We start from the raw sequence: 15,944 nt of genomic DNA, 5'->3' as shown, positions 1-15,944 counted from the left end.
CAGAGAAAGATGGTTGTTTGCCTTTCTTGGATGTCCTGGTTCGAAGGAAAAATGATAGTTCTCTAGGGCATTCAGTTTACCAGAAACCCACTCATACTGATTTGTACCTGCAAGCATCGAGTTGCCATCACCCATCGCAAACCATGAGTTTGCTTAGAACACTTGTTCATAGAGCTCATACTGTCTCAGATCTGGATAGCTTACCTCAAGAACTCGCCCATCTAAAGACATGGGTATTCCATCCGGCAGATTAACAGGGCACTAACAGTTAAAACTAAGAAGCAGGGAGTGAATAAAGAGGAGAACATGCCAGAACAATCTTTAGCTTTTCTTCCTTTTGTTGGCAACACTTCGTTTAAAATAGCAAGAATTCTCCGAAAATTTCAGGTAAAAGTGGTTTTCCGCCCACCATCAAAGATTGCGGACCTTGTGGGATCAGTTAAGGACAATCTGTTACTACTTAAGGCCGGAATTTACAAGATACCCTGTCAATGTGGTATGGCTTACATAGGTCAAACCACACGCACCGTGAAAGAACACTGCACTGAACATCAACGTTACACCCGCCTTTTGCAGCCAAGCAAGTCCGCTATTGCTGAACATTGTATTTCTACTGGACATTCAATGGAGTATGAGAAAACAATGATTTTGTCCACAGCAACATCTTTCTGGGACTACATTATTAAAGAATCCGTAGAAATACGACTGGCGGAAAATCTGTTAAATCGTGACAGCGGCTACCAGCTGGACAGTGCATGGAATCCCATCATCTCCACGATTTGCTCAAATCGAACACGACAGTGCGTCGACAGCCGTGGCAAACAGCAACACAGAGGGCGACTGAGTTCCGCTATTCCACCAGCGAGGGCGCTGCCGGTGGACAGTGCGGTTCAACTATCAAGTTTTCGACGCATGCGCAGAATAGTTACAGTACGCTATGTATTGCGGAACGGAGGACGTTTTCGCCAGTCTGCGACGGCTCACCTGAAGATGACTGGCAGGTGCCCAGTTGAAATATCGTGCGAAGTATTGAACGACGACTGGCTCCAAGCCTGAAGTTTGTTTGAACATAACATCACTAATTTCACTTGAAGCATATAAAAATTAAGAAAAATCCATGACAAGAATGGAAACTACAAATCATCACCTTGCAATAAAGCTTCAAGAAAAACAACCCGAATACAAAAGATACGTAAAAGGCATATCGTGCTTCTTGTTCTCACATAACTTTTAAAACACTGCAATACAACCATTATTTTGGTGAAATATGAAATTAAAAATCAGACTTTGAAAATTTTTAGTACTTGGGAATGCTAGCAGAAGTGTTACACCTCTTAAAAATACATTCTATGCTGTCCTCTCATTATTGGGGTACCCACATAAGCAAATTTAATTGGTATGTATAGCAAATTCAGTATTAGGTGCATGACTCATGAAACTGACATCAATGGAGATCTATAGAAGGCACCTGAAAACCATGACAGTAGTGATGACAAAATTGTATTATTTCCAATGAACAGTCGTTACTAATCATGACTGAACAACCCTTTCATCTGCCATTACTCATACGTAAAATTTCCATTTGAAATTCTCTTGCTGGAATTATAAGGAATGAAAATACAGCAAAGTATGAGAGAGTGACAATAATAGTGTTTCAGTTTCCAGACTATCACATTTAAACATAAAATCATTTTTCTCTATTAAAAGCTGTTTCTCAATAAAAAATATGGCGTAGACATACCTGCCTGAGATCAATACTATTAACACACAGCACTGCATCACCTACATATAGGTTGCCACATCTTGCTGCAGGTCCATCAGGGTCTAGTTCAGATATGAGAATTGGAACTCCATGCTCCCTACCACCCTGCAAGAAACCAGCCAAACAATTTTTTAATTAGTTTGAGTTGATGTTACTGATAAACTATTTTGCCATCCACAGAATCACATTTAACAAATCAAGTGCAGGAGTCATTTATGTATTTATATGGTAATCATATAATGAATGACAGAGAAAAATTGCTCTAAGCACTATGGAACTTTACATCTGAGGTCATCAGTCCCCTAGACTTAGAACTACTTAAACCTAACTAACCTAAGGACATCACACACACATCCATGCCTGAGGCAGTATTCGAACCTGTGACTGCAGCAGCAGTGTGGTTCCAGACTTAAGTGCCTAGAACTGCTCGGCCACAGTGGCCGGTACACAGAAAAAAAAATGTTCCATGCCTTCATCAGAGAGAGAGAGAGAGAGAGAGAGAGAGAGAGAGAGAATGCTAAGGAAATAATAATTAACCACAAACCAAGGTTCAAATTACAGAGCACTTCTAGCAATAAGCTGTTGTAGTCAGTAAATTGTAGGATGAAGGGCTGTGGAAGAGAGAGAATAGAAAAGTAAGCATGTACTACATAAATGTGAATGGCAGTATCCAAGTATACATCTGCATCTTTGCAGCCTTGGCCTGAGAAAAATTGTGTCACATGGCACAAACAAAAACTGCAGATTAGACTTGCTACAGCACGCTAGCACATAAATAATCTCCTTATTGGTAAACTCTTCTACATGCACATAGAGATTTCAGTGGGTGAACTTGCAAAATAATAATGAACTGAATGCTTCATCTGTTAACTGGTTTAATACAATGAATACTTCTGGTTCCAGGAGTTGTTTGAAGTTCTGCAAAGTGTTGTGCAAGGTTAGAGGTGAATGATTAACAGCCTCTTCAGAAATTAAATAAATGTTAACTTTGGTGACGTTAACATTACAAAACAAAGTAATGTGCTGCAGATAATATTTGATTTCCTAAGGATCTTTGTAAAATTTCCTTTTGTGTTAACTGCTTATAACTGTTGGTCCTATGCCACCACACTCAGTTTTTCTGTAGCTAGTTGCAAAGAATGACCACCCAGCACTGGTATTAAAATCATTTTCGTAAAAGTTGATTTTAATTGGCCTGCAAAACAATCACATTTTTTTTTTAAAATCATCTTAACGTGTATGTTTGATGAATCCAGTCAGTTGAATTTTGTGAACCATGGAGACCTGTTTCATGTCATTAGATATAATGCAAAGACACTGTAGTAATCTATCACATTCAGTTTTTTTTATTCCCACATTAATTATAACAGTATGTACCATTCAATGTGTCTAATGGTATCGCTGAGCTTCACTGTGGATAGTAAAAAGAGTGATTTTCACTGAAGTCCATTATTTCTATGGTAACACTTGTAACAGATAATTCTTTAATTGTTTTATTTTATTTCGATTGAGAATTACAAATGTAAGAATGTGGCACAACAATATTACGAAACGGACAGATGGAACCACCAGAAAGGTGATCCACTGAGATGCAGACAGCTACAATGAAAAGACTGTTACACATTTAGCTTTCAGTCACAGCCTTCTTGAGAACAGAAAACACACACATATTCATGTGAGCAAGCACACTTCACACACACACGACTGCCATCTCTGGCAGCCTGGACTGGTGTATAACTGTCACATTAAATGAAAGTAGCAATCTGGAATTGGGCCAGGAAGGGGGAGGGTTATCAGGGTACATGTAGAAGGAAAGAAGAGCTGTCTGGTGGCAAATGCAAGAGCTACATGAAGGCATGACGATCCTGCCAGGTGCAGTGCTGGGAGGCTGTGAGGCAGGTAGGTGGAGGGGAGTGGTGGGAATGGATGCAATGAGGAGCAGAAAATGGGAAAGATAGGCAGGTGCATCAGTAGAGGGTGATGCACCATTAGATTGAGTGGATGTGAACAGGGAGGAGAGGATAGGACAGAGGGGGCAGAAACTGTTGGGCAGAGGGTGCAGGGAGGGTAGGTTACTGTAGGTTGACAAAAGAACAATTTCAGGAGTGGGGGAATGTGTTCCAAGTATAACTCACATCTGCACAGTTCAGAAAAGCAGTTGGTGGAGGGGAGGATCCAGATGGCCTGGGCTTGGAGCAGCCATTGAAATCCATCATGTTTCGTTCAGGTGCATATTGTGCCACAGTGTGGTCTACTATGCCCCTGGCCACAGTTTGGCTGTAGTCATTCATGCTAGTGGACAGCTAGATAGTAGTCATACTAGTATAAGAAGCTGTGCAGTGATTGCAGTAGAACTGGTGTATGATGTGGCTGCTTTCACAGGCGGCCTGGCCTCTTAACAGGTAGGACAACCCTGTAACAGGAATGGAATAGGAAGTGCTGGGTGTGTGGATTGGACATGTCTTGCACTTCATCTTCCACAAGAATTTGATCCCTGGGTCAACAGGTTGGGATTTAGAGTGGTATGGTTGGTGGGAAGCATCTTTGGTATCACCTCCCTCATTTTAGAGCACCATGATACACAATCAAAGCCCTGATGAAGAATGTGGTTCATTTGTTTCAGTCCTGGGTGATGAAGGTAACACTCCTTTGTAGTTGGCTCTTGGAGGTGGCGGGAGGATTGGCGATGTGTGGGAAAATGGCACGGGAGTTTATGGACTAGGTCTGGTGGACAGTGCCCATTTGTGAAACCTTGGGTGAGACCTTCAGCATACTGGGCAAGAGAGCTCTGTCACTGCAGATATGCCATCCCCATGTGCCCAGGCTGTATGAGAGAATTTTTTTGGCATGAAAGGGATGGCAGTTATCAAAATGCAGGTACTTCTAGTAGGTGGGTTTAATATGGACAGAGATGTAGATGGTGCCATCAGAGAGGGGGAGGTCAGTGTCCAGGAAGGTGGCACACAAGATTGAGGAGGACCAGTGAAGTGAACGGGAGAAAAGGTGTGAGGTTGTAAAGGATTGAGGATAGGGTGTCCTGGCCCTGCACCCAAATCATGAAGATATCATCAATAACTCTGAATTACACCAGGGGTTTGTGGTTTTGGAAGGCTAGGAAGGTTTCCTCTAGAGGGCACATACAAGTGTGCCATGCGAGTGCCCACGATTGCACTTTGGACTTCTTTGTATAGCTTCCCTTCACAGGAGAGGTAGTTTGTGTTAGGATACAGTTAGTAAAGTGTATTGGGAATGAGATAATGGGTTGGAGGCAAAAGGACAATGGGAGACGTAGTGTTCAGTAGTGGCAGGACCATAGGTATGAGGGATGTTGGTGTTAGGAAATTGTGGTCAACAGTGACAATTAGGGATCCAGGAGATGGGATGGCGATGGTGAAGGAAGAGGTTGGCATCTTTGATGTGAGACATCCAGGATTGTTGGGTTTGCAGATTTTGGGGAGCATGTTGAATGTGGGTGTGTGGCATGTCATAGGGGTAAGGACGGAAATGGATTCAGGGGAGAGGTTCTGAGAAGGGCCTAAGGTTTTAAGCAGACTGGAGCTTATGTTAGACTTCTGGGATGGGATCTCTCTGGCAAGTTTACATGGGGTTCATTCAAATGAAACCTGGTCAGTGCATCTACATTTGCCTTATAAGAAAGGTGGCAAACTTATAACTGCGGGTATGGTGGCGCCATCTATTGGTAGAGAGACTGACGCGAGCATACTGTTTGATGTTGCATAGTGCCAGTGTGGTTTCAAGCTGAAGAGAAGGTGGTCACACAAGCTACTGTCCACTACTGAATATGCAAGCAAGCAAGCAGGAACAATGAGGACCGATTCAATTTTTGGTGGTGGAGGGAGTTGGAGGCCGTGAATTGTATTGACAGATGAAGGCTGTGTATGGTTAGTACAGTCCGAGTCATTCAAGTGTTGTGGAATGGTGCAAACAATTCCTTGAGGGGCATGAGTCACTGGAAGATGATTCTCGTCCTGGACAGGCTCATCATGTCACCACACTGGACATGGATGTGGATGTGGAAGTGAATGCTTTAGTTTTGGACAACCGCAGAATCATTGTGGATGAGATCCATTGGTTACTGTGTATTAGCGTGGGCATCACCCACACCATAATGCATCAACACTTAAACTTTTGAAAAATCTGTGCCCCAGTGGGTTCCCCACCAACTGACCACTGAACTGTGCAATACTCAAATGGCGCTCTCTTTGAGTCATCTGCAATGTTATCATGAGGAGGAATATGGCTTTCTGTCATGTATTGTCACAGGTGATGAAACATGGCATCACCGTTTTGAACTGGAAAGCAAGCAGTGGAAACATGCGACTTCACCACCTCCAAGGAAATCAAAGGCCATGCACACCAGTTCTGGTAAGGTCATGATGCCCTCCTTTTTTGACCACAAGGGCCCATTGCTTGTAGAGTTCCTGGAATGGGAAACCACTATCAATGCCCAGCAATATCGAGTTGATTTACAGTACCTTAGAAGAGCCATCAAGTCTAAACGCCGTGGCATGTTGTCCAATGGCATTATCCTCCTGCATGATAATACCCGCCCACACAGCCAAAGCGGTGAAGATGACACTAGCAGTTTCAGTGGGAAATGCTGGAACATCCATCATACAGTCCAACCTTTCACCAAGTGACTTTCATGTGTTTGGCCCTCTAAAACAAGCTATTTGCGGACATTGATTTGCAACAGATGACAAAGTGTGTGACTGGGTCCAGGCCTGGATCCAACAGCAGCCTACTAGCTTCTTCAAGGATGGAATCGACTGGCTAGTGTTGCAATGGGATAAATAGGCCTACAGTTTTGGTGGCTATTTTTGAGTATGTGTACTGGGTATAACTACATTTTTAAGTTAATAAAATCATTACCATTACTTTACACCAGTGACCGGGTTTCATTTGAATGCCCCTTGTACATGGAGGTGTTAGTCAACTGGCATAGGTCTTCCATTAGGTACTCACTGAGATTCATAAGGACAATGGTGGAAAACTTTGTCTGCAAGTAAGATGATAAGGTCAGGATTTGTTTTGAGGCTGTGCAGCGCTTTCCCTTCTTCTTCTGAAAAATTGGTGTTCTCAAGAGAGGACCTGGGGAAGGATGGTGAGGCCAAGGTGGAGGTAAGGAATTTCTGGAAGAAACCAGGGAGTGGTTGGGGAAAGGGGGAGGGGAAGTATCACAGTTTGGTGGTGGTATGAATTCTGAGGGGAATGGTTCAGTGTTGGGATTAGGTTGGCTTTGGTTGGAGGTATTGGTGGCCAAGAAGTGATTCCCTTGCAGGGATCAGGATGAGGACAGTAGGTCTCTGACAAGTCCAACAAGGATAGTTGTGTGTTCGGCTAAAGGTGAGGCCTTTGGATAGGACAAACTTCTATGGAGCTGAAGATTTTGGTGGAAAAGTTAACAACAGTGTTCTGGGATTCTTTTGGCTCTGTATTTAATGGAGTGTTGGTAGGGAATGTTGGGGGATGTAGCAAGTTGAAAAGATGAGATTGACAAGATCTAGGTTGTATGAGGGTTTGATGAAGACAATACTGTGGGCAGGATAAGAGCTGGATAGTGGTGCCCCAAAGTGGCAGTAGAATGTTAGCCAGTTGGATAATTTATGGAGACAGTGTCTGGAGACCAAGGGACACAATTTCAGTGATCTGATGTTCGTACTCATTTGTTTGCTAGAAATTTGTTACTAAAGTAGTAACTTCAATTTTCAGTTTCTTCCCTCTTTTCAGGCTTCATTTTGCAAAGAAACCATTTTTTCATTAAAAATATTTTGCGATTGACATATTGAGTATTCATTTTATTTTGAATTTTTTGCCTAGACCATTTCAGTGAGATAGGGATAGTCATGAACTTAAACTTTTTTCTTCAAACAAAGGCCTATTGTTCCTTATGTTATTAACCAGCATGTCCATATCCCATCAAGGCATGTACCTTGTATAACATTTACATCTGTGGTCCTTTAGGATAAATAATTTAACTAAATACAATAAACTTTGATGTTATCGTACAATACACGCATCCTTCAGGACCTTCACCATCATTGCATTGACCAAGGACATTTCCCCAGCTTCCATTCCTCATTTGCTTTCTGTCATTTAAAGTCCTAAATCACCAACTGGAAGAACTTGTCAATTTTCAGAAGAGTGTATGTGCTCCAGTCAGAAAATATTGTTGTTTCTACTGTACATAGTATTGTTCAAAAAACTGGATTAATTTAGACTTCTTGCTGAGCCAGTTTCTTTTATAAGTTTAACCACTTAAAATACCAGCTCAGTCAAAAGTGTATCATTTGGAACCCTTGAAAACTTCAGTGTTATATTTTATGTTAAAGAAGCAATGAAAAACTATTATTTTTTGTAAAAGCAAAGGAACAAAACACCATTCACTTCCTTTTCCCAAGTCATAGTCCATGGTTTAAGGATTATCTTTAAAAAACTTTTTTGAGGTTATTTATTTCCCTTTTGTGACAGTCAATATGTAATTGTGAACTGTAGTTTTATGCAAATTAAAATACAAAAATGTCAGTATACATTTTTTCCTGTGTTGATGCTTTTACTTAAATGCACAACATATTGTTCTCTGCAGTCCTTACACTCTAGGAGGACACAAACTCCAAGCTTCACATTATTTGGATTATTAAGTATAAAAAAAGCAATTTATTTTAAAAATTTTATCAAATGTTGTTTTGAGTCATTACAGTGTTAAAAATGACAAAACTTCCAAACTGTAAAGTACCATACCAGTAAAAAACAAAGACAAAATGCCGAAATTTGCTGAAGTTATTTATCTCAATAGGGAAAACAAATAAGCCAATGACCCTATTGTAAGTTTCCATATGAGTTATCTTAATGTTTAATTTCAACAATTATAAGTGTGAGTAGATTAGCTGTAGTCATAATGTGTTGTTTGTATATATTACAGAAGTAGCTTGCTGTGGCTTCTTCAGCCTGAACAATGGACAGTGGATAATGTATAATGTAACTCATTCCACATTCTTTCAGGCTCTCTTCTGGACAGCATTTTCAGCAAATGATGTGCTGAATAATGTATCTCAGTACAATGGCTTTTATTAGATTTCATCATGACAGAATTCAGAATTGAAGGAGGAATCTGGAAAGGAAATTTCAAATTACCATACTATTAGCAGCAGTCCTAGGGCAAGTTTTCAGATCTTAAAAACTGGGAAAATGAAGAAGGAATACATTATCCGATCACACATATTAGTGGGTATTAATATGGGATGTCCCAACCTCTGCCGTTATGACAACTTGGACTCTACTGTGGAAAACTTCAATGAGATGTCTGAACATCTGTAAAGGAATGGCAACACATTCTTTTTGAACGGCCAAAATAGAGAAGGGAGTGATGTTATATGCTCGATCTGGAGCAAAAACAATATTCTAACTCTTCCTAAATGTGTTCCATTACATTCAGGCCAGGACTTTGCACAGGCCATTCCATTTCAGAAGCGTAACAAACCATGGCCTCACAGATACTGTTTTATGACAGGGAACGTACAGTGATACAAACGAGCTATATTCTTCCATATTTAGTGGTTTTCTTAAGAGCAATAAGGAGAACACACTGCAACCACAAAGAACACTGCCTTACCATAACAATAACCTCTTCCGTACTTTACTGTTGGCACTACCCACGTTGGCAGGTAACATTCTCAAGGAATTCAATAAACCCAGACCATTCCAATCAGATTGCCACATAGTATAGAGTGATTCATTACACAAAATCACTAATTTCCAGTCATCCACTGTCCAGTGGCATCACTCATTACACCATCTCAAATACCATGTAGCACTGACTACAGAAATGTGTGGCTTATGAATATCTGCTGAACCACTGAACTCTATTCTTTTTAACTCCTTATGCTGCACTAAGTGGACTGCTGGCAGCACCTTGGAACTCACAAGTGATACCCTCTTCTTATCTCATACTTTATTTTTTTTTGCAACTATCCTCTGCAACGATCAATGGTGTCTTTCCATCAGCACATGAGGTCTGCTTGGATTTGGTTTACCGGTAGTTGTTCTCCATGTTTTCCACTTCACAATCAGGTAATTAACAATTGAAATGTGCTGTTCTAGAAAGGCTGAAATGGATCTGATATTCAGGTGACATCCAGTCCATGTCTGAAGTCAGTGAGTTCTCCTGACTGAAGCATTCTGCTGTTAGTGCTTCTCTACTACTGTTAGTGCTTCACTACTAACACCACGTAAGTACTCTCCACCTCTTGTTGTAGTGGTGGCTCTGCACCCTGTGATATCTAGTGGTCAATTCTGCATTGCATAGGGGTGTCCAGATACTTTTTGGATTAGATAGTGTGTGTGTCAATGTAACATATCAAGTTCTCTCTTATTTGCTAATGACATCACGCTGCTTGTCTATAGTGCAAATAAACTTTAACAATGAATGGAAGAACATAATAGAACAAGTCTGAAATGGTCTGGAATCAATTATATTAAGGCTAAGACAATGTATGAACAACATACTTAAAGAATTCATTATCCAGGTTGCCGCAGGTTTCCCCAAGTGAAATTCCATGATATTTCCCTAATTTCCAGACAAGTCTTAGCATTTTTCCCTGACAAATTTTGCAATCTCACAGGTGAGTAAGACGTAAGTTGACAATCTGTCTTTGCAGGTAAGGTACAAGAAACGATAGTGCAAACAAGGAAATTCCTAAAAAAAAAAGCCTGCAAGCAAATGGCGTTTCATGATGTGAGCGAAAATCTTAAGTACTAGCATCAAAGTCTTTTGTAATGAATTGTTTTTAGGTGCAGAAAGCAAGCCAAATGGTGTAAGTGTTCCATTAAGACCACTGATGTTATTTTATTCCAATAAAACTAAACAAATTTGGTGACAAAAATACGCACTTCCTTGGACTCCCAAGACATATTTAAAATACTTTCACTGATTTCAGAAATAACCTCAGAAAAAGTAGGTCTCTTGAAAGAAGTGTATAAGGCGGAGAAGAAATTTGCAAACCAACACTGTAGGTGACTCTCAATAAAATGATGGTTCTACTATGTTTGTTATTGTTGGTTATTACCCACTGTGTTATTAATTATTTTACTGGTATTGTGTGATTTTTCTTTCATAAATATGTGTGTACATAGCATACAAACTGCCAGCAACTGACACAGTTTTCTTCTTCTTATCGCCCATACTTTTGAACATATAAACTCCTTTTTAAGTACCAAAATGTACTAGAACAAATAAAATGTCTATAAAATGCCACACTGACAATTCACTTGTGGTGAGACAGCTGCAATGGATAAACCATGAAAGTCCGCTGCATTATACCACACAGAAACAGACCCGGCCTGCGGGTAGATCAGTCGGACTAGATCCGACAGGTAGGGCCCAAACATTTGTGGAACTGAACAGCTTCAGATCAGCAGGCATGATCCATTACAGATACCCACAGAAATAGCCTGCAGTTCTGGCCCATCGTGGAAATCCATTTGTTTGGCCAGCAATTGATGAGCCACAGACAGCATGTTGATGACATGAGACCATGGTGATCAATTAATGCAACAGATAACTTATTCAAATACCCTGAGAATCAATAATAATGAAGATAGGTAGCAACTCACTGTTAGATGATTGCTGAGCCACAGACAGGCACATAGAAAAGACAATCATATTCTCACAACTAAATTTTCAGCCATGGCTTTTGTTAGAAAACGAGAACACACACACACATTCACAAAATCCCTCAGACACAACTCATGCACACATGACCACTGTCTCCATCCATTGCCACTACAGTCCGAGAATCAGATCCAAACAAACCCCTCCTGATGCCTCCCTACTTCTCGTCGGGAGCAGCTATGCTTGTGGCAAGACATGCTGGGAGCATTGAAGCAGTAGTAATGAGGGAGTAGGGAAGCGGTGAATGTACTCAGCTGCAACCAGCCAGCAATGATGCACGACACCTTAGTAAACGAACTATTTCATCTACTGAGACAAAAACGAGATTTTTCCAGTGATTTTTCAAATTTCCCTGATATTTCCCTGATATTTCCCTGATTTCCCTGGCACTTGAAATGCCCTGATTTCCAGAACCTGTGGCAACCCTGATTACAAATTACAAGTGAGGTCACAAAATTAGTTGACAAGTTTCTGTATTTGATAAAGTTCAAGACGAATACTCAATGAACAACAAAAGTAGTACACAGAAAAATCAAAAATTGTAGTACTTTTGGAAAACCAAATAGCTCTCAAAATAAAGCTCATAATGTAATAAATTAAATAATTTACCATCAGTGTGACATATAACCCAATGGCATCACATTTAAATACAGTTTTGGTTGCTGTGAAATCAGATTCAATACGCATCAGTAGAACGACTGCTTTACATACCAACTAGTATGGTAGAACTCAAAATAGTCTTTTAATAGTAGAGCAACACCACACTTTTTACACTGCCATTCACTTTCACATCTTTCCTCTGTGACTACTGCTCATCATTCAATGTGACTGGGTTAATGATAAAACCATTCAGAGAGGTGCATGTTGGCAACTATGAGATGCAAGAAAACAAATGACTGGTTCAAGGAATGGACTGATGTCAAACACACAAGCATGACCATAAGACTGGAGGTGGACAGGTTTTGAGCAGTTGGAAAATGGCTGAATACTTCACAAAAAATGTCTAAAAAATGAGGCATAGATAAACATCATACCAAATGTTTAATTCTGGTGAATTCGACAGCATGATGTTGATGGGGCAAAGCAGGAAATGGCAGGATGGTTAATTCTTTTCAAGCAAGGCAAGGGAAACATTTTGTAAGTTGCAAATATAAGTTAACTAGCCTAGAAATGGATCGTCATAGCCATCAAGAAATTTATGAGGTATCCATTTACACATTATGAGATTTATTGATATAATATTTTCCCATTTAGTTGAAAGTAGCATTGAGAAGCAATGCCTTATCCAAAATTAAGAGACTTCTGTAAGAAGAATTTGCACATGCATTACACATTGTCTTCATGAACTGCACAGTTGCAATCAAGTACTGTAATACCAAGTACTTAAAGAAACATGAAGATATGAACCGAGCAAAATTCATGGATAACATTTTAAAAATAAATCCATTTTACAGAAAGATTACTTTCAAATTATTTCTTTTAGAATTGACATATTGCAAAGGGAAACAACATCCATTATTGATGTTCATTTTTGCTAACAGTTTTACAGCATACAAACCACAACAAACAACAACTAGTGCATTATCACCAACTGACTGAAATAATCAAAATGCTAACCGTGATGGATATCCCAAGGCCTTCACCTGGCTCCCTCCGCACAGTAACAGTCCGTGGCTCACCAATTCCCTGTGACCCACAGCTAGTGCTGGCTACTTCTGCAGCAGCCTTCTCTGATGCACTGGACTGCTGCTGTTCCTGCTGTTCTTGCTGCTGGTGTTGTTGCTGATGCTGGTTCTGTTCTTGTTGTTGTGGCAATGATGGCTGATGCTGCTGTGGCTGTGAATGCGACTGGGAGGTATTCAGTGGTGGACCAGAGGAACCTGATCCAGCATTCCGACTTCGACATGCCCTTACAACCGTTTTGTGCCTATGCAGTAGTATCTCTGCCTCAAGCTGCCTCCACAATTTATCCCGTATTTCACCACGCATCTCTCGTCCCAACAATTGGAGCTGCTGGATCCTGAAAATAATCAAAAAGAGAAATCACAATGAAACATATGAAATACAAGATACCATACAATAAAGTAACTGTTATCAATAAAAATATAGAATTACTGTTAACAATAATAAACAGGAAAATTAATTTGTTAATGTATTGAAATGTTTGATACCACAGAAGATAAACTGTTAACAGTTAACAATGCCTCTTTTCATACATCAATGTTGGTTGCACATGCATTATTTTATGAGACATGATTACTATCAACTGCACTAAATGTAACACCGAGTCTACAACAATCTTACTGGTTCAATACTACTGCTTGAAAGTAGACACACATAATCACAACTGATCATGAAACTTATCTATTTGGAGAACATGTAAACATATAGGTAAAATAAAACAATATCAAAAGAGGTAATCTAAAATACATACTTTACACAAAGCATATTAGTATCATGTTAAGAAAAAGGAAGTTTGCCTCGCTCACCTGCCAGCCAGTTCCTTATCAAGATACTTGGCAGCTAATTTAGCACCATAGAGCTCGGAGTGGAGTGCAAGAAGTGTGTTGCGCAGAGCAGTATTCTCTCGTCTCAGTTGTACTGCTTCACTCTGTAATGTTGCTACTTCAGCTAAGCCCAGTTGAAGATTGCCATCCTTATCTATTAAATAAAATAACTGAAGATTACTGATTTATAAATGTAAGCACAAATATGAAAATTTTATTGACTGTATAGGTTAACTGTACACTTTGGTATGATAGCTTTCCTATTATTGTTGTGACAAAGTAAAGAAAATACCTTTGACTAAGTATGTTTATTTGTAGAGCTCTGGTAAACATATAGTTATTCAAATTTCTACTGTTATATATAAAAATGTTTCTCCATGAGTCTATCACTACCTGATTTCTATATAGTCCTCAATATTTTTTATAAGATGAATTGTTAATTGAAATTGGAAAACTTATTGTTTATTATGTTACACAGCCTTTATAAATTGTAGACATGACATGATGTTAACACCTTAAGCTACTGTTCCATTTATTTTGTGTCCAGTTTTGGTCGAAGAGCATTTTCCACCACAAATATTTGTTAACAGCAAGAGTTACATATACACTTCTATGTACATGTAAACTTTATTTATAAATACTGTAATTTTGATACTCTGTTTTTAACATATATAAGTAACTCTTGCTGTTAACAAAAATCCATGCTGGACATTAGTCTTTGACCGAAACCAATCGCACAATAGCAAATAAAATGAACAGCAGCTTAATGTGTTTCAGGTGGCCTTTCCACACTCTGAAATTTGATCACCATGATAAGGTGAGAAAACTGTCTGAAGTATGCATAAGATTCATACAGTTTGAGAAAATTGTAATGATTCAATCTGGTAAACCAATTAGAGGTCTCAAAATGTAGCTTGCAATGTGTCTGAACAGGAAAGTTATCAATCAGTGCAACTCACAGAAGTGAGACATGAAATGAGAGTTCTTCAGGGAGCAAAGGAGAAATGCATGTTTGAAATTACCAGGCAGACAGAAAAAAAACCAAACTGATCAAGGAACAACCTGAAGAGGAAGACATGTCTACAACAACAATGAAAATGAAACCTAGTGGAGTGAGAGTTAACCCACACAATCTTCAAGAAATTTAGGCTACTTCAAGATTTATATGCATATCAAAATGCAGACCTTGGCAATACTGGCACTCACATTGGCATATAAACGTTTACAAATATGTGTTCCAAAATAAAACATAGTAGAATATATTTCTCAGGCTCACTGGGAAGTACAAAACAACATCTGCAACTGTTCTGTAACTGTTTCTTGGCCTCTACTCAGTAAATCTAAGTATGATGCAACACAGTGCCACTGGTTTGCTCCGAACAGGAAACAGAGGTAAGACACATGAGATCATAGAGTGCAGCTGGGGGGAACATGAGTGAACTAACAGAATGGATAAAAAATGAATGATTGCAGACTTTTTTTTTGGAAACAGTAGAAGAGTTCCTCGGCTACTTCTCGATAACAAGTAATGGAACAGAATCATCTTTTTTTCTCCTCCTCCTCCTCCTCCTCCTCCTCCTCCGCCTAATGCCCTTCCTGCTGGAAGTTGTCAGTTTAACTAAGGGAGCTACGTTGTGTGGGCCACTTCTCTGTGAATCATCTGAAGTTTGTTTTCTGGTTACCTTATTTTAATTGTTTGTGAAAAGTGGTTTCTAAGGCAGAGACTGGGTACCAGTCCAGCATTTTCAGTGCTTAGGAAACTGTGTACAAATGACATTCATGATGGTAGGTGTCTGGCTCACCATCCTGTCTCATAAGCAGTAGTGTGCGGCAATGCTGGATTTGTAATGGACGGACCGTAACCAATATCAGTGCCTCGGATGAAAACAAATCAGAACTGCAAATTTTGAGATGTGGTATAATAGAACATTTGCTGCAGTTGAAACAATGTAATAACTATGCCCACATAACTATGCCTTTCAGC

General features: G+C 39.7%; 1 protein-coding gene across 1 annotated transcript in view; it reads right to left on the bottom strand.

The window, feature by feature from the left end:
* LOC126419529 (uncharacterized) overlaps positions 1 to 15,944 on the bottom strand; it is a 102,644-nt gene that overhangs the window by 38,146 nt on the left and 48,554 nt on the right. Inside the window, exons 4-6 of the mRNA XM_050086718.1 lie at positions 13,943 to 14,114; positions 13,071 to 13,473; positions 1,742 to 1,867 (exon numbers count right to left, since the gene is read on the bottom strand). Coding sequence (XP_049942675.1) covers positions 1,742 to 1,867; positions 13,071 to 13,473; positions 13,943 to 14,114 — 701 coding nt within the window. The remainder of the gene's footprint in view (positions 1 to 1,741; positions 1,868 to 13,070; positions 13,474 to 13,942; positions 14,115 to 15,944) is intronic.

The sequence above is a fragment of the Schistocerca serialis genome, chromosome 9 (genome assembly GCF_023864345.2).
Source record: "Schistocerca serialis cubense isolate TAMUIC-IGC-003099 chromosome 9, iqSchSeri2.2, whole genome shotgun sequence".
NCBI classification, from domain to species: Eukaryota; Metazoa; Arthropoda; class Insecta; order Orthoptera; family Acrididae; genus Schistocerca; species Schistocerca serialis.
This window is presented reverse-complemented; position numbering and strand designations above follow the sequence as displayed.